This window comes from Colletotrichum jinshuiense, chromosome 6 (assembly GCF_051148585.1).
Source record: "Colletotrichum jinshuiense chromosome 6, complete sequence".
Lineage (NCBI taxonomy): Eukaryota > Fungi > Ascomycota > Sordariomycetes > Glomerellales > Glomerellaceae > Colletotrichum > Colletotrichum jinshuiense.
Genome location: NC_139313.1, coordinates 2,393,518 through 2,418,759, shown reverse-complemented (window position 1 = coordinate 2,418,759; position 25,242 = coordinate 2,393,518). Strand labels below are relative to the sequence as shown.

The following is a 25,242-nucleotide window of genomic DNA, read 5'->3' as shown; positions in this document are numbered from 1 at the left end:
GCGTGTCGCCTCGCATGAGTACGGATACCATGTAGTCAATGCCAGCAAAGGGGGCCGCTCGTGCCACTGATGGCCACAGCCTTGCGCATGGGAAGGCCACCTAGCATGACGGAAGGCAAGAAAATGAAGTGAGTGCCATGAAGGAGTAGGCCGAATCCTTGGATCGCATTGGACGAAGCGCAGGGACGGATTACAGAGCGGGCAAGGCAACACATGAAATGGGGTTGGTTGCCCTGGCCCTGGCCCTATGACGCCTGCGTGGGATGAAGACGGACCCTGACATGGACATTTCAGAAAATCGAATGCATGGTTTCCGCCAAGATGTAGAAAAGGCGGCAAGGAGACGGCGAATGTCGCAATTTGCCGACTGGGACGAGACCAAATGGATGGAAATGGACGTCCCATTGTCATATTTGTCTATCATGTCACGCCCTGTGTTGCCCGTCCGCAGCGCATCTGGAATGCCAGGCCGAGTCGAGAACCGGTTCTGCAGGCTCTGCAGCTAGGTACCTGGCGCACTAGAGACCCCACTTTCAGGAGAAGGTGGACGTTGGAGAAGCTCCAAGATGCCCATCTTGCTTCAAACTGGCATGGTGAAAGGAGGCTGTGCAAAGTGTGGGGTCGAATGGGAATGTCACTCATGAACCAATGTGCCAGTGCGTCCGCAAGTGACTAGGCCAGGCCTGTCGTCCCGCGCAGTGTTTCCAGCACCCACGGCGGACACAGATGCCAGATGTGTTTCTGACCTGCCGTGCAAAAGGGCACGCTTTTTCGAGCGGCTGCAACTACAAGAAGCTACCACAGACAGCGTGTACCTATTCACCACGCTCGAAATTTTCATCGCCCACAACCAGCTAGCAAGCCCTTTTCGCCTGCCAATACCCTGCAACGGCCGGGTTCATGGTTTCTAAGAAGCTTTCCGTGGTCCTGGTCTCTGCATCTCATCCCACCACACCTGCAGACGCCTGGTTAGTCAATCAGACTGCGAGTGTGAGCAGATTGGGCGCTTGGCCCGTTTCGACTCAGCCGAGACAAGCTGGTGATGATGATATTGCTGACGCCGTGGAGACCCCTGTCGAGTTAGTTGTGTGCGAGAACACACCTTTGGAGAAGTAGATGAGTATATGTCTGTAGGCAAAGTGCGTAAGTGTGTGCGTTGCAATGCCCCAGTACGCGACGACGCCCACGACGCCGGCCACGACGAGGATGATGACGACGACATCGACACCAAATCCCCAAGGGAGCTCTGCTGTACGAATACTTGCGCCGGCATCCACTCGGAGTCGGCCGGTTGGGTTCGCGATGGCTGGGGGTGGCCGTACAGGTCTTGGTCGAACTGAATCGAACTGAATCAGACAGACGGAAAGTGGTGTGTCTCGTCTTGCCTCGTCTGTGGTGCGGTAAAAAGACGAAAGATGGGAGACGACGGGCGAGCCAATCCAGAGGGAAGTATCATGGGTACATGCGAGCTTTTTCGACTGTTTGAGCTTGTTTGGGAGGGGGAGCTAACCCTGCTGCCACACTCATGCTGTAGTCGAAACATTTGATGGGCGTTGGGCATCTTTCCCTTCTTCCTGCTCCCCCCTTGCGCAGAAAAGCCGAATTTGGGACGTGGGCGGTCCCCTCTTTACCACCCCATGACACTGGATTTGTCCCTGGGTGGAAGGATTGATTTTCATGGGTCCCTCTTCCCGGGCAGATCTCCCAGATGCCTTGGCCCTTGCCTCGTGTGCCTGAACAGAGGCAGCATGAGCAGCAGCATTAGCAGCAGCGGCGGCGGCGGCGGCGGCGGCGTTAACAGGCAGGGGACCTAGTAAATAGCCCTGTGTATGTATGGAGGCATGCATGTATGTGTGTATGTACTACGTGTGTCTGAGCGGATGTACTTTGGGGAGGCGAGCGGCAAGGTACCGTGCCAATGTACATGCCTTGCTTTGCCGCAGGCAGGTCACTGTTTTTGCTCTTTTCTTACCCTTCCATCTGGTATTGCAGGTATCTGACTGCCGCCGGAGCAAGCTGGCCACCCTGTATTCATGTCCCGTCCGTTTCTGTTGCGTTTTCGCCGCCGCCGCTGGATGCATGGAGCATGACAGCGGACCCTGTGTCTATCACATATAAGATGAGGGACAGGGACGGCTCGGGTTGGAGGGGGGAGAGCGTGGGAACGAAAAAAAGGAACAAGAGAGAAACGAGAAGCGCGATTATTCAATTACGACTGACCTGCGCCTGTCCTTGCTGAACGACCGCTTTTTCTCCCCTTCCTAATCGTCAGGGATCGGTACTTTGTGTCTTCTGATTGAGACTCTTATCGTCATTTTTTTTTCTCCCGCATCGTACTTTTTCTATTTTATTTTCTCGCTTCTTCCTTAAACATCGCAACAACAACAACAGCAGCAACAACAACACCAAATCCGATACGTACCTGCACTTTCAGGACAAAGAACCAAACAGAAAAAAAAGGTACTTGCCGGATCCGCACAACTTCCTTCACGTCATTCATCCTGTTCTACTTTCTCGGTGTACTTTTCGTGTTCGTACCTACCTTATTGCCTCGCTTGTCATCTTCCCTTCGCCTTGGGCCCAGGCAGTGGACGTACCTTCCCTACCTATTTGTGAGGCGAGGTACATATCGCCGTCATTCACACCTTTCGTCTTCCCGTCATCAATCAATCCCCCCCCTCCACTTGTCCGACTCGCTGGAACCCCTCCACGCCCACCTCCCCTTCCCATCTGGCACGTTCCCAGTTCCAATTCAAGCAAGCAGGCAAGAACGGCGACGGCGACGGCGGACTGCTGGAACCGCTGCTGGACTGTTGCAGAAGAAGACATCAGACCTACCCCCGTTCCGCTCCTACCTTTTTCTCAACCCACCCCGCCTACCTTTCCTTACGGTACCATCCTGTCCAGTCGCTCTGCTCCCATTGCCGCTCATACGCCCAAAACTTACCTTGGGCCTTTTTTTTTGCACTGCCTCAACGCCCTCTCCTCGTTCCATTCAAAAATTTCCCGCTAGGCAAGATTTCCTTTCTTCCCCTCAAGGTGGCCTTTCACTTCCTCCTCACCCCCTCTTTCCTTTTTTCGATCCATCAAGCCCAGATCCAAACCTGACGTCTATCAACCACTCCCACCAACAGCCCACCTTATTCCAACCACCAGGTTCGTATCTCGCTCCCTCACTTCCACCTCACAAATCAACATAATTGAGCGGCGACACCGGAGACACGCACTTGCAATCTCCCTTTGTTGACACAGCCTGCATCTCTGCTTCCTTCCCTCTCGCATCGGCACCATCCGTCCGTGAATCTGTACGTTCGCTTTGTCGACTCTGCTGGCCGGGCTTACGCACCATCGTCAAGTGACAAAGCCCGCCTTCCAACACTGCCCCTCTCTTTGGTGCGCCGAAGGATGCACTCAGTCCTTCAGACTTGGCTCGACTCTTCATCTGGGAAGTCCCAAAAAGAGCGCTTCCACCCCTCGCCTTCTTCCCTCATTCACCCCGCTTGGCGCCACCCAGACACTTTCGCATTTATGCATCGAGCCTCCCTTTGATCCTTCCATCAGACAGACTCTAATTCGCAAACGACAGACCATCAAGCTCACAAGCAAGAACAAAAAACAAAACAACCATCAATATGTCCAAGCTCTTTATTGGGTAGGTCCCTCCCCACACGCGCATGCCGACGTCAAACAATCCAAACAAGCTTTTGCTGACCTGACGTCCCGTAGCGGCCTCGCATGGCACACTGAGGAAGGCACCCTCAGACAGAAGTTTGAGGAGTTCGGTGCCGTTGAGGAAGCTGTAAGTACTGATCGTCCTGTCCGCAAAGAAACCCTTCTCGAGAGTGGCGCTGCCATGGATCATGGAGAGACTTTGTCCAATTCGCCAACGAAAGGAGAGAGAGATCTGACCCGCGCTTTTCCCATTTTTCAAGGTCGTCGTGAAGGACCGTGACACTGGCCGCAGCCGTGGTTTCGGCTTTGTCCGATACAACCAGGAGGGAGATGCCCAGAAGGCTATTGCTGCCATGAACAACGTCGAGTACGCTGCCTTTGACAATCTGCTTCCATTGCTTGCTTCCCCCGGCGCAATGATCGTATAGGACCCACAGTCTCTAACATGGGGAATTTATAGGTTTGACGGACGCACCATCCGTGTTGACAAGGCTTCCGACAACGGCCCCCGTGGCGGCGGCGGCGGCGGCTTCCGCGGCGGCTTCGGCGGTGGACGTGGCGGCTACGGCGCGCCCCAGGCCCCCTACGGTGCCGCACCCGGCGGATACCCTGTTGGCGTCCCCAACATGTACCAGCAGCCGGCGTACGGCCGCGGTTACCCCCAGCAGCAGCAGCAGCAGCCTTACGGCGGTGCCCCCCCTCAGGGTGAGTTGTAACCGCGGGACCCAAGCCCCGAGCCTTCCACCGTTGACACTCCCTAGATGGCTACGCGCCCCAGGCTCCGTACGGCTACCAGGACCCGTCTCAGCAGCCTCAGGGCGGCCGGGGCTATTAGTGCTCGCTAGATTTCGGAGATTCGTTGCCCGCTGGTTGTCGATAACCGCAACTCGGGAGCATGCTGCCAAGAGTTGTTGCCGACGATACCTCCTCCGAGTCTGACAGACGTTCGTGCGCGCGCCCGTTGGTTCGATCGAGCATTGGTGATATTCTTCGCTGCAACACAATACCCGGTTCTTCTGTTGCACTGGATCTCTGGAAAATAAAACCCCAACCCGCGGTACAGGGTTGGTAACGGCCTAGTCTTCTCTCAAATGGAATGGTTTTCTGCTTCTGTCCTCTTAGGGGTTTACCTCTGTCCAACTTGGGCTGCCCCCAACTATGGGTCTTTTCTCGCACTCGGTGATGTTTTCTGTCCGGTGATTCAGGTTGTGACGTTGGTGAGCGAGCTGGAGTACGAAAGTATCGAAATCGCCGGCAGGCCAACAAATTTGTGGTCTAACGCTACTTGTCTGTATGATTGTCTATGATCTGTTTAGAACAAAAAAAGTTGGTTGACATGGATGGCTCTGGGGCTTTGTACGACCGGGGGGAGGGAGGAAGGGGGAGGGGTCAATATCAGAAGAAAAAGATTGTCCAAAGAAATCTTCAGTAGTTCTTTTCAGTCTCCTCCTGCTCCTTGACGCTGGTTTCTTGCTTGAAGTTGTCGCTGACGGCTGACGGCGGAGACGGGCCGGGGAGATGTGGCTGAGCCGCACCCGCACCGGAAGCCTTGTGCTCGGCGGCGATGACAGCCCGGACCCTGTCGGAGAGGTCGGTGACATGGACGTCGCCACTCTCGGGACTGAGCTCGTTGAGGGCCTTTTCGAGGCCAAGAAGGTAGTCGATGTTCGGTCCGCTTGGGCCGCGGCTCTTGTGGATGTGGGCTGCGAGTGCCTGGGGATCCTGGGGACCCACAAACTGATCGTTGTCCGGCGTGCCGATGTACACGAGCGTCCGGATAGGCTCGGAGCCGTCGGCTGGGTAGAAGGGCGCATAGTGGATGGTGTAGCCGTTGATCTCGCGGATGTCAAGGTAGTCCTTGACCTCGGCGACCTTGTCTGCCTTGATTCTGTAGGCAACGCCCCAGACGCGGTCAGGAGCCGAGTCGTGGTGGTCGGTCAGCTGTTCCCAGTAGGAGCGCTCGATGAGGGTAACGACGCGGCCTGGGGCCTCAGGGGTGCCCCTGTGGTCTTGACTGGGTAGAGTGTTAGGAATGGTGTCTCCGATTTAAAAAGCAGAGAGAGCGAGCCCACGGTGGACCGCAGGGGTCGAGCTGGTTACCTTGCCTGAAGGAAGAGTTAGTAAGATCAAGCGAGACCAGGGACGGGCGGGACATGTAGTGCAAATAAGCATTGGCGGCAGCGGGCACTAGGGAGGGTAGATGGCCTTGTGTCCCGTGGGGTCGGGCACGACGGTGCGTCAGGGGAGGGAGGGGAGAGACGAACTTGCCAGAAGCGACGGACATATCCCGTCACCCAACCGGGGATTCTCCTGTCTGTGGGGTGGGACGACACAGATCAGCCTGCAGCTCGGATAGCGGCAAGAGGAAGAGGGGAGGGGGGGGAATGAGCCTAACCGAAGTGTGGCGGAGGCTTCCATATCAAACTCCTGAAGAAACCGGGTTTGTGACGTTAGGACCGACATGCCTAAGGGTTGCTGTCTGCGGCAGGGGTGTAGGCGGGAGGGCGGGAGGACGGGAGACGCTGATGGACAAGAGCAGACCAACAGGCAGAGTGGCAGGGATGGGGGGGAGGCCTCGTAGACTCGAAGACGTACCCATAACCGTACAGCCAGAACTCGCCGTCGCTGGTCGAGAGGTCTTCGTCGGCCATGCTGGATGTCGTAGCTTGCTCTCTGTTCCGGCGAGGAATAGATGGACTATGAGCAGTGACAGCCGCTTGCTATCTACCGCGGCTTTGAAGGCGGGAGAGTGTGTGTTGCGGCCGGGATTTGCAAACCCAGAATCTGAAGGAGCCCCAAGCAAATCAGTCCCACTCCGGTGTAACTCGCGTTAACCTGCACGACGCATGGGGGGCGGCAAAGGCAGCTCGGCGATCCATCTCAGATCTCTTGGGCACTTGCCTGGCTGCGAGAAGACGGAAAACCGTGAAAGCCGTCGGTGGCACCCGAAAGCGGCAAGCCGCAACGGCGGAGGCGGAGTGGTGCAAGACCCAGGGTGCCGCGCGTACACATGTTGGACAGACACATACACACACAAACACGCACACAGTCTTGAAGAAAAGGGGAGGAGAAAAGGGGAGCAGAAAGCTGCGGTGAGGGGTGGTGGTGTGGAAGAGTCTCCTAGAACGGATCAGGCGGAAAAATCAAAGGGCAAAAGTCTAGACTGAAATATTCCGGGGTGGGCTTTAGAGGAAGAATAGGATCATGGTACATACGATGGAAGAGGAGAGGAGGAGAGGAGGGGGGAGGGAAAAGGTTCGATGTGTTCGAGAAAGTTGGGCAAAGACGAGTTGAGCGCCGCGAATCTGCAGAAGCTGGAGAGCATACGCAATCCCGCTTGCCGGCGTCCCGTGCGAGAGGCTCGGCGTTCTGGGGAGGGGCGTGGTGCCGGGGCTGTGGTGGGGCGGGCTGGAGGGGATGGGAACGATGGGAAGGGTGTTAGGGTGTTAGGGTGATACGGCTGATTCCAGGTTCTCGGGGCGGTCACGCTTACACGACGGGCAGTTGCTGGCCGACGAGAACGGCATCAGGCCTTGAGTCCGAAGATGAGGACTGGACCACGCGGAATACATGTGTGAGGGCAGTCTCGGTCGAGGTTGGAATTGGCGGTTGTCAACTGGACAGGTCATCTCAGGTGTTGACGACTGCCCGAGTAAATTAAGCTTAAACGGGGGATAAAGCAACCAGCCCAGGCGTCAAGCCTCCCGGCCCGGCCTCCAGGTGTGTGTGTGTGTGTCGGATGTCTGTCCGCCTCTCTCTGGTTGTGTACGTGGATACGTACCACCCTAACGCATGGCCTGCCCAGCCGTCCTTCAACGCCGTTTGATCATCGCATTGCGAGCAAGTGACGGTGACAAGACGCTGCTGCTCAGGGGATGACTCGACGCCGCACCACTAACAATTGGCTTCAGGATGAGATAGACGTCCGCCGGGGCGGGCTGTGACCCCTTTTGCACCTCACGATCTGTATCTGCATCGTATCAAGTACCCGGTCCCGAGACGAAGAAAAGTACCCCCTTGGGGAGAAAGGGGGGGGCCTTCCAGTGGATACCGGCTCGAAGCGGCGAGCGCAGAACGCAAGATACGAGTGACCGAACACTAAGCGCGTATAATATTGACGCTGTTCCACCTGCGCCTCCATGGCCTGTGGGCGACTCATGGACGGGATTCCTCAGAGTCTCTTGCAAACTGCTGGAGGCTGCAGGTATCCTCCCTGTCAGGCTCTTATTGACAGCTCGCCATTCTTTTGGTGCCGCGTTGGCTTACCCACCGCCCACAGCGGGACAGTGTGGCGGGGACACGAAACCGAGCACACTGACAGGAGCAGGATTGGGATCAGGATCCGGAGCCAGTCCACACCTCTTCCACTTCCCGTCCGTTGTGTGCCTGGTGCCTGCGTTCCGGAGAGAGCAGGACAAAACCCCAACAGCCGGTGCCCGAAGCCCAGAGCCCAGAGCCCAGGAGCAGGGCCGCGTGGAAATCGATACCCATCTTTCTGCCTTCCTGAGTTTGCCGACGGGCTTCTTGGCTGGGGGCATTTTCTGTTTTTAGCTGCTCTCCCCTAGAGAGTAATTTCGCAAACCCACCCGGTAGGCTGACTGACTGTGAACCATCGCCTGCCTGTTCATCCCGTCTGAGCTCTTCTGTAAAAGCCATCGCACTACTCTTAGTGCAGCCGCCCAACCCTCAACCACATCGATCTGTGTTACACCTTGGTTTTTTATTTTTATTTTAGTATATCTTGTTCTTGCTCCTGACGCCCGCACTACACCCGGACGCTCGGCTCATACACTGAGGCATCTCCAGCGGTTTCTTCCCTGCATTGCCGCCCGTGCCGTCCTGTACCCAAAGTTGTCCGGCTCCGTTCACCGAGCGGTTTTCAGGGCCAGATAAGCACCCCCCCCTCTTTCATCCTCGCGTCGCATTCATTTCCTCTCGAGAAAAGAACGCCCTGTACTACGCCAAACCACAACCGCCATTGCACCAGCAACCAAACATAGCCCAAGCCTCACTTCATATTAGAGCGTGCGGCTGAAAAGTACTCTGACGATTGCGCTGAGCTGAGAGCCCGACAGGCGCACACACACACACACACATCACAGCCTCCGCCGCAGCCTAACCCGACAGCCCTACCTACCTACCTGTTGACTAGCGTGCCGGCAGCCGTCTGACGTTGAGTCGTGGTCCCCTACATCCCCTACATCCCCTACTTCCTCGCCTTTAGTCTTACATAGCTGCTGCGGCTCCCCTTCTGCCCCCATCAATCCCCACTCCAGCAACTTCATATAATCCGGGAGCCTCACTCGGATCGACTCCAAAAACCAACCGTTTCTCTCGTTTGGACTTTGATCGCTCTGCTTTGGACCAAAGTTACAATGGCGTACAACAGACCTTACAACCCCGACGAACTTCCAAGGTGCGTACTGCGATTCCCCTTGGCCCCTCATTCGTAATCTACTTTACCCCGCCATACTAACCCCCTATCAGATTCGCGGAACCCGAGCAGGTACGTAAATGTCCTCGGCCTCCGGCCACCCACGCAGCGCTTTACCCTCCATCTATCTCATCACCATCCTTCAATCACGCATCGCCCATCTACAGTCAAACTAACACTCCCATCACAGAAGGGCGGCGCTGCCCCGAAGCCTTCTCAAACGCCTTCTCAGCCGCGCTACGAAAGCAAACCCCCTCCACCAGTCCCGCGCGACGACTATCACCGTCCCGACCCCCGAAACGACCCTCGGAACGACCCCCGGAACGACCACCGCCGACCGAATCCCAACGCCATGTACGGTGTCAGCTCTCCTCCCCCGACTGGCGGCCCGCGCCCGACTGCTCACCATCGGCCACCACCCAACTCAAGACCGCCCCCGTCTCCTGCTCCAGATGCCCTTGGGGATGGCGCCGACCCGACGCTTCTCCCACTGTTCCGAGCTGTCGATAAGGATGGTAGGTGCCCCTGCTGCTCCCGCGCGTCGAATATGAGCTAACAAGGCTTCGTAGGAACCGGCCAGCTCTCCGAGCGCGAGTTGTCGACTGCCCTCGTTAACGGTGACTGGACTGCCTTTGATCCGCAGACAGTGCGCATGATGATCCGGATGTTCGATTCGGACCGTAGCGGCACTATTGGGTTCGCCGAGTTCTGCGGGCTCTGGTCCTTCCTTGCCTCGTGGCGCACCCTCTTCGACCGCTTCGATGCTGACCGCTCCGGCAACATCTCACTCCCCGAGTTCAGCAACGCCCTTGTTGCCTTCCGTTACCGTCTGAGCCCCGGCTTCGTCGAGCTTATTTTCCGGACGTACGACAAGCGTGGGGAGGGAGTCATGTCCTTCGACCTCTTCGTCCAGGCTTGCATCTCGCTCAAGCGCATGACCGACGTGTTCAAGAAGTACGACGACGACCGGGACGGCTACATCACGCTAAGCTTCGAAGACTTCCTGACAGAAATACTCAAGCAGCTCAAGTAAACACATGTTGGTAGAGATTGGTGAGGGCCAGCAGCCCCGAGTTGAGTTCCATCAGAGCGCATAGTTGGGTTCCGATTTTCATGCACCACCTGGGAGAGATGACGAATCTATACAGCCTGAGAAGTTGAAGGCTAGATTAGGAAGACGAAGGAGCGAAACCATGCTCAATCGGAGGTGGTGCGTCTTCACGACGGGAGACAAATCCCATTTGCATGGGAAAATTAGATACCCTGGGTGGACGGGGAGGGAGGGTGGGCGGGTTGATGGGGGGCGCATGTAATGGAGGTAGGAGGCTTCTTAGGTTTCTTATGGCACCCTGTCAACGGCAGGCCGTCTTAAAGCAGTCAATCGCATGATGAGGAAAACCCAGTACGGAAAGAGAGAAAGAAAGAAAGACAGGGAAAGAGATAGCAAACTTGGACGGCATCTTTTTGTGGGATGTGTACGAATACATGACCAGTACCTGCGTGTTAGCACCCATCATTACATGAGCGTGGCGACGTAGTATTACGAGGTTCATTCTCTCACTCCCGTACATCCTCTTTTTCTTATTCGCAGCAGTAATCAATCAGCAAAGCTTCGGACGGGCCGAAGACGACAGAGAGAGAGAGAGAGAGAGAGAGAGAGAGAGAGAGAGAGACCTTAGAAAAAGGCACTTGTCCACATTCAGGGATTCAAGGTATCAACCGCTTGCTAAACTAGGCGATATATCACCCTTACTGGGCGAGTATCGCCGGACCCCCTTAAGAAACGAAACCACGAAAAAAAAAAAAAAAAAACACCGCGATTCGCCCCCTCCCACCGCTTTTCTTGTAAGCTAGCCCCCATTGTGTTGTCCCGTTTTGCCGCTGTTCATAAGAGGGGGGGGGGTATCTCCTTTCCGTGTCCCGCTTTCGTCCTTCCGCATAAACAAAACGTAAGGCTCGGTCGGCAGCTGCGGGCTCTCGCGCTGCAACATACGCCCTTCGGAATTTAATACATTAAGATGGAAATCACGCCTGGGTATCATGAATATGGACGGTACTTCGCGCCCGTGAATATCGGCGAAAGTTTCCGTCCCCGCGCTCGGCCCGTCGGCGTCTTCTTCTCGACGCCATGAAGCTCCCTCGACGGGGGCACACGAGCCCCGGCCTCGACGTTCCACACCCCCTCACTCGTCATCGCGACCTCTTCCCCTACGCCGAGGACCAGAACTTCGGTGCCCTTGCTGCCGTCGGCGACCCTCCCCCGCTCTGATCGGCCGCCGGGCCTCCTGTCGGAAGAGGACGAGGCGATCTGTTTCCGGGTGTACTTCTTCGTCTTGAGCATCTTCGTCACTAGGCCCTTGACATCTTTGTCGCCGTCGTGAGTGCTGACCCACGCTCTCGCACCAAGCGCCGCCGCCGTCTCCTGCCCGGCAGGCATACCCGCCGAGATATTCCCGCCCAGCCACCACGGGTTTGACACGGTATCGAAGCAGTGCAAGAGAGCCGTCAGGGGTAAAGCCGCCTCGGCCGCGAGGTGCGAGTCGGCGTATCGTTCGAGGCAGCGGTAGGATATGCCGTGGGGAGAGAATATGACAGAGACGGTCCCGCCCCGTGCGTCGGGGGCGGGCAGCGTGGAAGCGGCGGAGTGGACGGATCGTAGGGATCGGGTGCTGGGTGTCTCCGGAGGAGTTGGCAGGCCGAGGCAGGCGAGTGCGTTCTTATGGCGAGTTATCGACGGGACTTGCAGCGCGGGGAGACGGTTTCTAGACAGCTGAGATACAGGCGTCTCCGGGGGCGTCGTAAGGTGGTTGAATCTCGGACTTGTCGGTGGTGGCCGATATGTGATACCGATCGCGGCGTGAAGGCCCTTGAAGTCTCTCCGTTGCGGAATGAATGCGACCGACACCTCGCCGGGCTCCCCTCTGGGAATGAAAGGAGGTACCTTCACCCTGATGACGGTCTGCTTCCCAGTCGTCAGGGGGTCCTCCCATCGCGGTATGGTGCGGACTTTGTCCTTGTCGAAGTACTTCCAGCTCCGAATCACCTTGGCTGCTGCCGGTTCCGCCAATATCAGTGTCCTCGTCCCGCTCGCAGGAAGCTGTCGAAGTGTAGCTTCATTGCAGTGGTCGCTCTTGTGCTGGCTTACAATGACGAGATCGGGTTCGGGGAGGTGTTGTAGTGAACAAACACATGGGCACTCCTTGTGTGTTGCGGTTGAGAACATGGAATGGAAAATGGTGGACGGGCCCGTGATCCATGGATCCATAAGAATCGTGAAGGGCCTGGGAGTGATGCCCGGGACTGACTCGGGCACGACGGGTTCGAAGGTCAAGAGAAACGAGGCATCGGCGTTGAGCTGCTTCACGGTCAACGCCATGATTCAGTGTCATACAAAGTAACAAATAAAGTGGGCGACAGCTGCGAGTAACTGCTGAATGGCTAATGGAGATGGGAGTTGGCTGGCAGAGCAATGGCATGCTCATGACCGTAACAGAAGAAGATTAGGGGCAGGCCGTTAAGGCAATTAGTTTATCTTTCATGATGACGGCAGTATCTGGGAGTGGAGGGCGCGCCGGAGTGTAACTCTGGGGATGTTTTGCCGTCCATGATCAGACGCGGAGAAGAACCAGGGAAACGCGAGGCGAGATTAGGAAACTTTTCCTTGGCCGGGTTGGAAACGCTGTCCCTGTAACGCCAATCTTGCAGTCCACGATGAAGAGGTCAGAGCATTTTGTTGGGTCTTTACCAGATCAACAGCCCCGATGGCAAGTTAACGCGAGGTGCTCAGACTTCTGGAAGCCCGGGCGATCATAACATGACGACGGCTCTTGTGTGAGTGGCCGGCAGGATTCTGAAAAGAGGTCGCCAAGTTCGGTCAAGGTCGGAGGCTGAAACCCGATGGCTGTGCCACACCATGGCCCGGAAACCTGGAGTACGTCCCTTGCAGATTCCGAGAAGACAACCTGATCACTACGGGCCAGTCAGGCGAAGGTGAGCCGACAGCCCCTGTAATCATTTCCTGCCACAGGCCGAAAAGCCTCTGTGGCGCATCGAAGCAGCGAATTTCTCTCTAGTTTCTTGGCAACGAGGTCCATCTCGAACGTCTGTGCGGCAAATCTCGAGGGGCTGATCAACGAGGAGTTGTGACAAGTTTGTTTGGGATCCTGCGGATGGGGTGGGCTTGATAGGTGGATGAGAAATTTCGGACGATACTGGCCGAGCGAAAGCTGGGGTGATGGTTAAGTCGAATCGAATTCCCAGATGATAAGATGACAGTCGGTCGTCAGTTGGACCGCGGGGACAAACGGAGACGTGGACGACGAGGTTTTTGGATGTTGCTGTGCACCTCATGCAAGATTGACGTCCGGCTGCGGCGGCTCTGGCGGTTCCGGCTACCCCAGGAAGAGGTAAGAGAGGAGCCGTTGTAGGAGGTGCCTGATGAGAGCCAGCTGCACCGAAAGCACAGCCATCTCTGAGTGACAAGCTGGAGAGCGTACACACCTACAGGGAAGGGACAGTGAAGACGGCTGGCGAACAATGGATCCTTTCCCTTGATGTGGATGCGGAAAAGACAGCTTCTTCATGTTGAGGTGGGAGGTTAGTCCGAAAGCAGGAGACCGTTTTCATGAGGTCGAGTCAAGGTTCACCGAGTGCAAATGAGCGGTGACCATGGTATTCATCTACCGTCAACATGATGGGGTCTCGAGATCCCAGAGTGCTGAAAACCAAGAGTCATACGGATTTCAACACAGTCGGGGATATCCTGTACCTTGAGCGAGACGAATGAGTCGAATAGGGGCTTGGAGGTGTGGGAAGACTGGTCCAAGGTGCTGCAACACTTGCACTGTGTTTCAAATGCTCCCAGGACAGATGCAGCACAGTGCTCACATTCGCAATTGACGGGGTTCCTCCGACTTGCAGTTGGGTGCTGTCATCCCCTGAAGTGTGGCCAGGTCCTCCTTGGATGCGGCGAAAGTTGATGTGGCCACGACAGGAGCCGCAGACGCAGTCGGTGTTACCGACATGACAGACGGTGGATTGACCGCCATGTCTCGGAAGATAGGGAGACAGGCGGGAGATCAGGAGGCTGTTGGGCAGTTGCTTGGTAGGCTCAAGGTACTAGTAGCCTCGTTAGGAAGCGGATCATGCATGTGACAGACTCGTGTCTTTGTGCCAAGGCACCTACTAGCTAGCTGTGGCTGCCAAAGGAACGAGGCAGAGCAGCGCAGCAGAGACGTGCTATACTGGCTGCTGTAGGGGCCGATTGTGCCGATATCCAACATGTCGGATTAGTTTTCCCCGTGCCAAATTGTTAGCGCGGGCTACTTGAATCGAAGCATGCGAGTACCTAGTTGCGCGGGCCAAGCCTCGTTCCACGCACGGGGTGTATTTAGACGGGAAAGGGTTATTCTCAAGGCGAGACTTGTGTGGATTCATGGTGTGCCTTGGTTCGGACGAGTTATCCTTCTCCAAAACGACGAAAGGGTAGGGGGAGTCGGCGAGCGACCGATGCCCCAAGTAAGATACTACCGTAGGTACGTCGCTGCCACTCGAGGCAGGGGAAATGAAGCTTCAGGCAAGGTACTCTACTACTCTGCACAATGCACGGGTTGGTTCTGCTGCTTTTGGCAGAATTGCGCTAGAACCTTTGGGGGAGCTTTATCGTCAGAGCTGCCCTGGCTCCTGGTTGGTGGCTCCTTATCAGCGGTTGAGCTCACGTCCTGGGAGCTTATCCCCCACACCCTTCCATTCTTGCACAACCTGACCTTGGGAGGAGCTGGATCGGCGGGCGGTGACCGTCACCGCATCGCGACACGCCACTGGGTGCGGTATCAGCTCAGGCCCCTTCGACAGGCCCTCGGGCTGGCGGCAAAAGGGCAGAATGGCGGGGTCGGCTAGTCACCGCCTTCTTTATTTTTCGCTGGCAAGCGCCAAGATGAAGCTTCTGGTCTCGGTGAAGTTGGTCTTCTTCTGGACCATTTCGGCATTCGTGAAACCATTTATCCTGCAGGCGAGGTACCTTGGCCCAAGTAGCGGCATTCCAGCCGGCAGCGGTCTAGGGGAGGCGTTCGTGTAACGTTCCGTGGGTCGCCATCACGAGATGGACCCCCCGATTTGGTCCGATTGAGGGTCTCGACTCGCCGTCTTGGAGATGCTGCATGGTACATGCCATGCGTGCCTACGCACCAATTCATTCCATGACTCTGCTTCCGTATATGTAGACGAGTCGAGGTTGATGTCTGGGAAAGCCAGGGACCAATGATTGCTTCTTCCTTGAAGAAAACCCGGAAGCAAAGGGGCAGAGGAAGCATGAACCAGCGCAGCAGCATGATGTCACTCTGGTGCCCCGAGGGGGGGGATGGATGCCCGCTTTATCTGCGAGTGTTGTCTGCTGTCTTGCCAGCCGGCCAGGGTCTGGGGGGGTGCGGGTGCCGTGGCGGAAGAAAAAAAAAAAAATTGCCAGCTTCGTTGCAATTGGCTGCGAGCTCGTCGGTCAGTCTTCGCTCAGTCGGCCGACAAAAGTACAAATGCTACCACTGCCTTGAAGCTGTCCCTATTAGAGAGAGCTGAGACATGGTATGTCGTGGTGAAGTCAATGAGAGCAGAAAAGCGGCAGTTTGGGGCGGCATCTGAACAAGGCTGGGCTCGGACTGAAAGGAGCTTGTCTTCCTTTGACCACATGCCGCCTCGGTGAAAAGCCGTGGTTTCGGGATGTTGTTGGTAACTTGGCATACTACAAAAGAGGTCGATTTGAAGAAGAAGAAGAAGAAAAAGAACAAAGTGGACCGGTACAGATTGCTTTTTTTATTTATTTAATCTAGCACGGACACAGACAGATACAGGATCTGGCTCTAGCATCAGTAGGTTTGGCGTTGCAATTTCCCTTCGTCCTTCTGTTCTTTGGCTGCATAGAATCTGCCGAGTGGTGATAGGCCGAGGCGAAGGTTGAAGGCGAGGAACTGGAGGGTCCCTCGCGCCGAAAGTGGGTACCTTACCTTACCTGACCAATTCGGTACGTACCTCCCTTACCTAAGGTAGTGAGTACCTAAGTATTGAGCTTTCCTCACCATAGGAGTGGAAGGTGAAGAAAACGAGGCACGGCGGGGAACAGCAAAAAAAAAATTCACAAAAGATAGAAAAGGTACTTGTCGAGTACGTAACCGAGGCGGGCAGGCAAGCAGGAAGGGTTCGCTTCTCTCGCTTGTTGGTAGCCATCGCAGCATCTGGGCAAGCAGGGTAGCTGATGAAAAGAGGCAGGTTGACGTGCTGAAGAGCCCCGGAGCCCTGCGCATCCTGGCATGTACCGCAGAAAGCAAAGAAAAAAAATCCACCCCCTTGAAGAAGCTCTCCGTTCATATCCACATCGACATCCAAGCACCACGCCCTCTCGAGTCCCCACCCTTCCTCTCCGCTGTGGAACAGACGATTCGGCGCCAACGTCGGGGGGGCATTCCCCACCACAGCGTGCCTTGGAGGCGCTGCAGAAGGGTATGCTGGTACTCCGTACACCCACCACAGGTTCAGACACCACAGACTGCTGCACCTCAGCTCCCAGGTTCACCTCTGCGCCAGAAAACACACGTACCTTATTACTACGGATACCTTGGAGTTGTCCAGGCAAGGCAAGGTAAGGCAAGGGCCCTGCATGTGGGCGCCGTGCTTCGGGCTGCCTGGTCCCGACCCGCCAGAACCAGCCTCGTCCTCGTCTTCTGCTCTGGCGCTCAATGCCCAACGGAAGCCCCGATCATGCTTCTCCTTGCTGAAGGGGCGTTCATCGCTTTTAGTCCGGAGATTTGGCCTCGGCCTTCACCTCCCGTCACGGAGCGGTAAGATTAGCTTGTCACTGCAAGTCAGGCAAGCAATCCTCGTGCATGAATGAAGCATGAGCTGCTCGGGGTGCGTGTCTGAGCAGAGCAGAGACGGCTTCGCGCCGCTTCGCACAAGCTATCCATCCGCACCCAAGCACACCAGTCACTGCAAGCTACCTTGCTTTGGACCTTACCCGTCAGCTGGGAGGTCAATGTCAACGTGACGGCCAGCGGGGGGGATCCAGCAGCAGGCAGATGTACCCAGGCAAGACCAGGGCCTGCCATGGTGTAGTCCGTCCACAGTGGAGGTCACACTCGGCCAGGGGTCCAGCTCCCCTGTGCTGGCGGGACACTGAAGAGGGCGGGAGAGCGATGGTTGAATGCAAGCGACTGGAGCGAGCCGCAGCACACGCAAGACACGCACGGCAACGCAGCAAAGGCCGAGCCAGGCCTGAAGCAGGAGGGAGGGCAGCGGCAGGCCAAGGTACTGTGCACAACCTCCCAGAGGCAGAGACGGAGACGGGGACAGAGACTGTACCAGAGATGAAGGCAGAGGTACGGCAGAAGCAGAGACAAAGACGGACAGAAGAAGCAGGATCAACAAGAGCTCCCCTGTGATGCGGCAAGGGCCTCTTTCCTCTCTCAACCACTCGCAAGCTCCGAAAAGAAAGAGCAAAGCAGCCCACTTTCCCTGTCCGCACCCCTCCTCCTCCTTCTTTCCCCTAGTCCCTCCGTCCCCCTCCGTGCCCCCCTCCTTCCTCTTCCTTTGCTTCCCTGTCGTCCTCCCGATCCTCCTTCTGGGCTTCAATCTTGTTCTGCGCCCACGCCCCCGTCCTCATCGTCCTCTTCCTTCTTTTAACGCAGTAGCCCTGGGATCAACCAACCCAACCCACCAGACACACGCCGTCCTCGATCGAGTCATTCATCTTGTCCACCGAACTCGACCAATGACTGGCCTTTCACCTTCTCGGCGGGTCGACTTGCCGACCTTTTTTGTTTTTTTTTTCCTCTTCCCCAGTCAAACAGACCTTGCTACCGCTGACACCCCGAGCTTGCGGATTGCTGCTCTGCTATTGGAGGATGACACCGCTTTGTACCTTCGAATAAGCACCAAACTCGTCGTCGCCTTGTGTGGTGTGCCGACGTATCCAAGCACCAGGAGCAGAAAGCTGAACCAAGTGCGCCCACGGCCGTCGACGAGTTACCGCCCTTCTCGGCCAAGTCAACCGCTTTGGTGCTGTTGGTTTTTATCTTTATTATCTTAAATCCAATTTTCAAACAAGAAAAATTGGGCTCCCTATTTTTTCTCAAACAAAGAAGAGAGGCGGTATGACTGACTCGAGGGGAAACGACTTGTTACTCGTCTCTCGGGCAATAAGCCTAGCTCATCGGCTTGTTTCCAGGACGAACCAGCGTAGACAGCTCGGCGTCGGCGACCAACCGAGTTTCTTGGGCGCAACAATTTGCTGCAATCAAGGCACTGGCGATGAATCTTCAATGCAATTCTCCTTGGCCAGCCACTTACACCGCCCGCGTCACTGTAACTACTGCCGGAGCAGCCGCCCTCTATCATCAGCACCGCTGGTGTTAGTTGCAGCTTACCTTGATCAGTGACATTGACACCGCCTGCTACTTGACCAACCTTGGTTTGCCTGACCTTGCGACGAATACCAAGTCTTACCTCACCAGCTTGTCAGCTGCTCAGTCGCTCGCCAGAACCTACCACTTCCTTGCTGACCCTCTAGCCGGCACCCCTCGCCCCCCGTCTCCTTATTCGCGACTGATATTGTCCTCTTTTATCTCAGTCCTTCCACCCCATCTCCTGTGCAGGCAAGCCCAGGCTTCGGCAAGGAACAGGTACGAGCGCGCAACTCAATTATTCCCAGCACTCTGAGTAGCACAGCTAGCTGGCCCTTTCCCGTGATGCAGAGCTGTGTTCGTCGGCTGCTGCGCTCTTCTCTCTCCATCTCGCTCGCAGGTCCAAGGCCCAAGGCCCAAGGCCAGACAAGGGCTTGCCACATCCAAGCTCCCTCCTTGTTCACACGCCTTGCTTCTACCTCATATCCGTACTCCCATCCCATGCCTTGCCTTCCTCAGGTGACTAGGTCTCCTCACTGGGCTGCGTGCTGCGTAATGTAGCTGGTCCTGTCCTGGGTACCTCATACCCACCAGACCGAGCCACACCCCTACCTAGCCCGTACCTCTCCCCCATTACCGCTACTTACTGCTTTCGGTCAACTTCCCTTCTGCCCCCCAAAAGCAAGTTCCTCTCTTCCTCTTCTCCCCGTCTTTCCTCCCCCTCCACTACAACTTATCCTTCGAAACACTCTTTGTAACACACCTGAGAGGAGAGCTTCCAAAGCTCCAACTCTTGCTCACCGAACATCACAGCTTTTTCCTCGAACCGACAAATGCTCAAGCTTCAACAGTCCCAGTCGCATACAATTGACCTCGCTTCGCGATACACTACTCCCGCACTTATCGCACCTCGCCCCGCTCAGTATCGATACCAGCCCTCGCGCATGGTGGGGTCAAGATGCCGCCCAGATCTTCTTTGACGTCCTCTTTCTCAATCACCGACTCCAACAATGAAGTCGTGTGTCCTCTGCGAAACCAAGATGGCTCTAGTTGTAGGAAGAGATGCATCGGTGTAAGTTCTGAATCGCTGCATTGGTTCTCCGGAGACCGGGGTTGCCTCCAGAACCAGCCGTCTTCTGCGACCCCATTGCAGAGCTTGCACTATTACCATGGTCCAAAATCCACCCGACCGAGAGAGAAAAAGAGCTTCTCTGACACTCTGAATTAAACTGCAGGAAAAGCGATACCGTTCTATGCAAGAACATATTCGTAGAGCGCACCCAGAACACTACATTTCGAAACTCCCGGCGACCGAAGAAAGCTTTTTGCTCATGATCAATACCCCTCCATCAGAACGTCCACCCATGCAGCCAAACTCGACCTCTATTCCTCAGGGTTCGTCCCTCTCAATCCAGGGCTTCCCCCCAACGATTGACCATCTTCAAGGCTTCCATCATGACCACCACATGTACGACAACAGCAACCCGGGTACGCCCCGAACCTTGGAGGATCACGCTGTTGGTTCCATGCTTCCTGCTGCCAGTGCCGCTGCTGCACTGGCTCAGTTGCACGGCCACAAAGTTGAACCCGAGTGGGAGTCTGAAGTTGTGAGTTCAGACCTTTCGCCTGTAGTGACTTGCAAGCCAGTACAAATTTGCTAAACCTCTTTCTTCCACCAGGGTTGGCATTCCGACACCGAAGGACGTCGAATCCCCAGAACATCAATTGAACTACCCCCCATTCATTTATCGAACAACGATATTACTAGCGAGCCGTTCCCAGCCATGAACTCGAGCAGGCCGCGGGATATTCTCCCGTCAATTATAGCGAATTCGCCCCCTGGCCGCTCCTCGACACTGCCACCAATCCAGCGCCCCGTAGGACCTGCCCGACCAAGGAAACAATCTGTCACCAAGAGAGGTAGAGAGGCACATCACAAGAAGCAAAAATCTCGTGGATCCGCGGCAGATTGGCTTCGACGAATCCAAAACGACGAACGGCTTAGACCAGGTAACAATGACCGTAAGGCGTTATCGGCTGAACCTTCTGCAGACTATGGGAAAAGATGGGAAGATCTCATCGATGCCGCCGACCAGGCCGCCTCGGCTGCCGGTGACATCGATGAGGACAGGACCCCCGTAAGCCAACCCTTCCAGACGGCCCATACTTGCATAATCTAACCTTTTCAAGATGCCTCAATCACCAGTTTCTATTCACAGGGCTTCACTGCCTCCGTTCCAACACCATGGATTTCAAGCAGCAGTCGGAGGGAACTACCAAGCCTCGCCGCTGCAGCAAGCCTTAACCCCACCATCCTACAACCAGGACACAATTGATCCATTCCCGTCGGTTGAAAGCGGTGAAAGCGGGGAGAATTTCCACATCGAATCGCGAGGCCTATCCGATTCATCACCGAGCTATTCTTCACAGAATACTCAGATCTACTGCGCAGCCTGTCAAAGCGTCTCACTACTCAAAGACTCGTACGCCTGCACAGAATGCATCTGCGGCTTGTGTCAGGCGTGCGTCGACGTTCTCATGGCAGAGCAGGGGGCTCGACGTAAATGTCCTCGTTGCGCAACAATCGGCGGCCGGTTCAAGCCATTCCAACTTGACATTCGGTAATCATGCCTCCTTATCGAACGTCTTGCGTACGTTTACGCACAAAGTCTCCATCCGGGGGCTATATACTGCATTTGAAATCACAGACGGCGTCTTGGGAACCAGTGTGCATACAAAGCATTAAGCTTGGCATAAGGATTCACCGCATCATTAACACCCGGCGTTGCAAATTCGCGAGAGCTTAGACAGGGAGCTTTCCATGAGCCGGTTTCTACACATTCTTTACATCATTATAGGGACTAGTGACTTACGACAGACAGTCTTGAGGGACTGAAGCGGCTTGTTTTTTACAATTATTTTTTCCTTTTTTTCGGGCTTCAATATGGGATATCAAAATGGTTACAGGATCAGGGGGTTGGGTTGGCTTGCACGTCGTCATGACCTTTTCCTATTTTTTTTTTAACTTCGGGTGGGTATGGGCAACCTGTTTTTGGGATATTTAATTGGTTTATAGATGCCAATCATGAAATTCGTTCATTGCTAGTATTCGCACTTCTTCTCTACTGACGTGGGTATCATTCAAACTATGCCAGCCTTTTTCTAGTGTGTAAAAACTGTTGGCGTGACCATCACCTTCTTGCCTCCTTCTCCTTCTCCTTCTTGAGCAGCAAGTCGCGCATAGCCGCCCTAGCGTTTCGACTGCCGCCCAATTTGGGACCCCTGAGTACTTCCTCGTCTGCCTTGCGGGCTCCAGCTCGGGCGGGCGGCGCAACCGCCTTCTTCTTCTGCTGCCGCTGGACCATGGCGTCCATGAACTCTCGCCGGAACTCCTCGGCGATGCGGTCGTCTGCGTCGCCCTCGCCCTCGTACGTGGTCTCTTGAGCATTCGGAACGTCGTACACATCGACTGAAACATTTGTTAGTTGTTGTTATTGCACAGTAATCCAAAGGGGGATGACAGGGGCAACACACGTTTGTTCTCACGTAAGATCTCCTCGACGAGCTGATCTCGTTTGATATCGTCGCTGCCACGCCGGTTCCGGGACCGCCACGGTTTGCCGTCCCTCCCGAGGCGCGGCTTCTTGGCCCTGCGGCCGCTGCCGCCGTCGACTTCTTCGTCCGCCGGGAGAGTCTCGCCGAGGAGGCGGCGGGCGGCCTTTTCAGTCATGGCTTGGTTGCGGGCGCGAGCTTCGTCGCCCAGGTCGACCTCCATGAGCTTGCCCTGCATGATGGGGTGGTTTTTGGGGTCGACTTCGGCGGCGGCTGCTGCCGCTGCCGCTGCCGCCGCCGCCGCCGGGGTCGTGGGTCTGTATGTAGATGCCGCTGCGGGCGCTGGGGGTTGTGTATCCGTAGGCTGTGATGATGATTGCGCGGTAGGGGATTTGCGGCTAGAGAGATGGGATTCTATGTATTCCATCCTTCCTTGATCAGTCTCTGGTCATGGCCGGGCCGCGGTACAAAAGCAAAACGAAAAGGCCAGCTCCGCCCCGAGTAGGGAGTTAAGCGTTTTAAGAAGAATGGGGGAGGCGAAGGACGAGGACATACATGTGTTTGTTGACGAGAGTGGTAGCCGTGCCCGTCTGCGGCGCAAAGCGCTTCGCGATGAGGGGATCCTCGTCGGGCGCCGGTGTCGCGGGCACGAGAGCGCGCGATGTTGATGATGATGGGTCTGTGTCATTCAATGCCAGGCCTGTGGCAATCGCGGTCGCGCGCGCAGAGAAGCCGACGCCGTTTAGGCGCTTGCGTGAGCGGTGGCGGAGGGCGGCGGGGATATGGGATTCGGTGCCCTCATCGTCGCCGCGATCATTGTTGTTGTTGTTAGCGGCAGCGTTTGCGGCGAAGCCATCGAGGCCAGACGTCTTCGGTGCGGCGGAGCTGGGGGTCTCTGAGTCTGCGGTGTTGAGAGTTGTCGCGGTGGTGGTATCGGGAGATGCGGCGCGTTGGCGGAGGCCTGCTTTGCGCTTCTTGTTTGCGCGGAAGAGGACCGGCGCCGGGTCGGGGGTCGGGACTTCATCGCTTGGGGACGCCATTATCTGGTGTGCGATGCGCCGCTAAAAGTGAGAGCGATTGCAATTTGGGGATTTTTTGCCGCGAGTTCAGGGAGTTTGTTGCTTGTTGCGTCGTGGTGGTGATGGTGGTGCAAAGGCAGAGAAGCAGTGAAAGAATGCGGCACAGCAAGGTTCGCAAATTCGCCGAGCATTGGGAGTGTCGCAGAACCCCCGAGGTTTAGCCTATCGATAACGGACCCTGGTTCATTGGTATGTCACCGATGCGTGACACACAAATGACCCCCACCAGGTACCTCGTGTCGCTTGTTCGAAAGCTCCAGAGAGAGCTCCGAGCTACTTTTGACCTCCCTGCAACTATCTCCCTTCTCGACACCCCCAAACAGCATCTAACATTGCCAAAGCAGTAAATTTGGACATCATGGTTAAGAGAGTATGCGCTTTTGATCGGCATACAAATTTGAACACCATTCTAATCGTCTCTAGATATACTTCTTGGTCCACGGCGGCCAAGTACAAGGTACGCTGTTAACCCCTCCTCCACATGAGCTCCGAGCTTTTATCTCATGGATAAGGAGAGCTGTGATAAGTGTTTTTTTTTTGTTCGACACACTGACGTCACACAGGCGTCGGATTCCGGTTCGTGATAGCATCCCCCTCAACTGCTCTAGACAATTGGCCTCAATGAGGCCAACTAGATGGGAATCGCACTCGCGGAAGCTGACCAGGGGGTGCAACAAATAGTTACTTCACGCAGAAGAGAGCCACCGAATACGGACTATCGGGATGGTGTCGTAACACGGACAACAACAAGGTGAGTCTGCATGCAACTTTTGACGAGATGAGGCACGTTAGGGGTACCCCCTTTGTGTGGCATCACTGCGCTGAGAAGGATGCGACGGCTGAGTATGGGGGATGCAGGTCGAGGGCGAAGCGCAGGGCGACGAGGAATCACTGAAGAAGTTTCTCAAGGACGTCGACGAGGGCCCGAGGTCGGCCAAGGTTGTCAAACTTGACCAGGAGGAGAGAGATCTCATCGAGGATGAGAAGGACTTTTTGGTCCGACGATAAGAAGCCGTCCGCCGCCATGCATGATGAATCCAATGAGCATCGGGGACGGTCGAAGCGTACAATGGACCAAGAGAGGGCCGGCTGTCCTCAAGAGGTCTCGTCTCAAATTATAGACGGAGTGTTTTCTTTCTTGCATCATTCGTGTTCGTTATTGTGCGTGTGCAACTAACTGCCAAAGCTGAGAATGATGACTTGAAATGAATCTTCAAATGTCCTCCCGAGATCTTGAAGGGGAAGCACTGGTTGCTCATTATTTATTTGAATACCCCTCGGATACAACAATTGTAACAGAAACATGAACATACAGTGCACAAGAAAAGAGGAGGGATACAGCTGGCTAAGCCCAATGCTCCACCTGTTCAAAACTCCTCGCTACTATGACTCTAACTACTCCTGTGGCCAGTATAGGAAAGCCGACGCGTCCGTTCAGTGTAGGCCGGCGTGCTGGCCATACAGACCAACAGATCTAGCACGACGAACGTTCACCGAGGAGATGTTTTACGCCTCTAATGTTCCAAGTGCTGGTACCTTTGCAGTTCTGCGGCTGTGTCGGGACGATGGCTCAATTTGCATGGATGGGCAGGGATTCGGACAGCGGTTTCCTGCTGACCTACTTCAGGAGAAAAGCTCACAAGATATGACGCGGTTGGAATACCCCGGAAGCGACACAATCACTATAATTTATCAAAGCTGAACATGACTTGATTACGTTGGTAAAGGAACCCCGCACAACCCACCCACCGGTTCCGTTGCCATGGCGCGTTGACCAAGTCCATGTTATATCGTGCGGAGTATAAACCCCTTATAGTCCAACATTTGCTGCCTTATCATAACAACCATTTACTGCCCTCTCCGTACTAGGCGGCTGGCTTATTCTCGTAGAGCATTTTCTTCACCGTCCTTGCGTCTCCTTTTTCAACTTTATCCTTAAATTGCCGCCTCCACGGCTTCGCCCTTATACATGATTGTTGTCTGGCGAAGAACACGAGGGTCCATTGCGTGCTGGGGAAGCAACCCGAAAGAGATCGGGCCATCTCAGGCGCCTACCTTCTTCGCCGGGGACGTCGGAGCGCTTCCACAGAACCACAGAATTAGAAAGTGAGACCCCGTT

The 25,242-nt window shown here is 55.6% G+C and overlaps 6 protein-coding genes across 6 annotated transcripts; 3 read left to right on the top strand and 3 right to left on the bottom strand.

The window, feature by feature from the left end:
- Positions 1 to 3,632: 3,632 nt before the first annotated feature.
- EsH8_VI_000614 (RNA recognition motif domain-containing protein) lies at positions 3,633 to 4,507 on the top strand (the record flags this gene model as incomplete). Its single annotated transcript, XM_083271867.1, has 5 exons — positions 3,633 to 3,652; positions 3,727 to 3,799; positions 3,933 to 4,039; positions 4,133 to 4,377; positions 4,434 to 4,507. 5 exons carry the CDS (start codon positions 3,633 to 3,635, stop codon positions 4,505 to 4,507), a joined length of 519 nt encoding a protein of 172 aa, XP_083127041.1.
- Positions 4,508 to 5,097: 590 nt separating this feature from the next.
- On the bottom strand, positions 5,098 to 6,323 carry EsH8_VI_000613 (gamma-glutamylcyclotransferase; the record flags this gene model as incomplete). The annotated part of the gene is made up of 2 exons (XM_083271866.1): positions 5,098 to 5,686; positions 6,268 to 6,323. 2 exons carry the CDS (start codon positions 6,321 to 6,323, stop codon positions 5,098 to 5,100), a joined length of 645 nt encoding a protein of 214 aa, XP_083127040.1.
- A 2,724-nt stretch (positions 6,324 to 9,047) lies between these two features.
- On the top strand, positions 9,048 to 10,139 carry EsH8_VI_000612 (EF-hand domain-containing protein; the record flags this gene model as incomplete). Its single annotated transcript, XM_083271865.1, has 4 exons — positions 9,048 to 9,088; positions 9,160 to 9,178; positions 9,297 to 9,621; positions 9,676 to 10,139. The coding sequence occupies 4 exons, from the start codon at positions 9,048 to 9,050 to the stop codon at positions 10,137 to 10,139; spliced, it is 849 nt and encodes a 282-aa protein (XP_083127039.1).
- Positions 10,140 to 11,144: 1,005 nt separating this feature from the next.
- On the bottom strand, positions 11,145 to 12,482 carry EsH8_VI_000611 (uncharacterized protein; the record flags this gene model as incomplete). The annotated part of the gene is made up of 1 exon (XM_083271864.1): positions 11,145 to 12,482. The coding sequence occupies one exon, from the start codon at positions 12,480 to 12,482 to the stop codon at positions 11,145 to 11,147; it is 1,338 nt and encodes a 445-aa protein (XP_083127038.1).
- A 9,201-nt stretch (positions 12,483 to 21,683) lies between these two features.
- EsH8_VI_000610 (uncharacterized protein) lies at positions 21,684 to 23,084 on the bottom strand (the record flags this gene model as incomplete). Its single annotated transcript, XM_083271863.1, has 3 exons — positions 21,684 to 21,961; positions 22,027 to 22,472; positions 22,600 to 23,084. 3 exons carry the CDS (start codon positions 23,082 to 23,084, stop codon positions 21,684 to 21,686), a joined length of 1,209 nt encoding a protein of 402 aa, XP_083127037.1.
- A 397-nt stretch (positions 23,085 to 23,481) lies between these two features.
- Positions 23,482 to 24,131, top strand: EsH8_VI_000609 (Acylphosphatase-like domain-containing protein; the record flags this gene model as incomplete). Its single annotated transcript, XM_083271862.1, has 5 exons — positions 23,482 to 23,493; positions 23,547 to 23,580; positions 23,687 to 23,699; positions 23,805 to 23,874; positions 23,982 to 24,131. 5 exons carry the CDS (start codon positions 23,482 to 23,484, stop codon positions 24,129 to 24,131), a joined length of 279 nt encoding a protein of 92 aa, XP_083127036.1.
- Between the last annotated feature and the right edge of the window lie 1,111 nt (positions 24,132 to 25,242).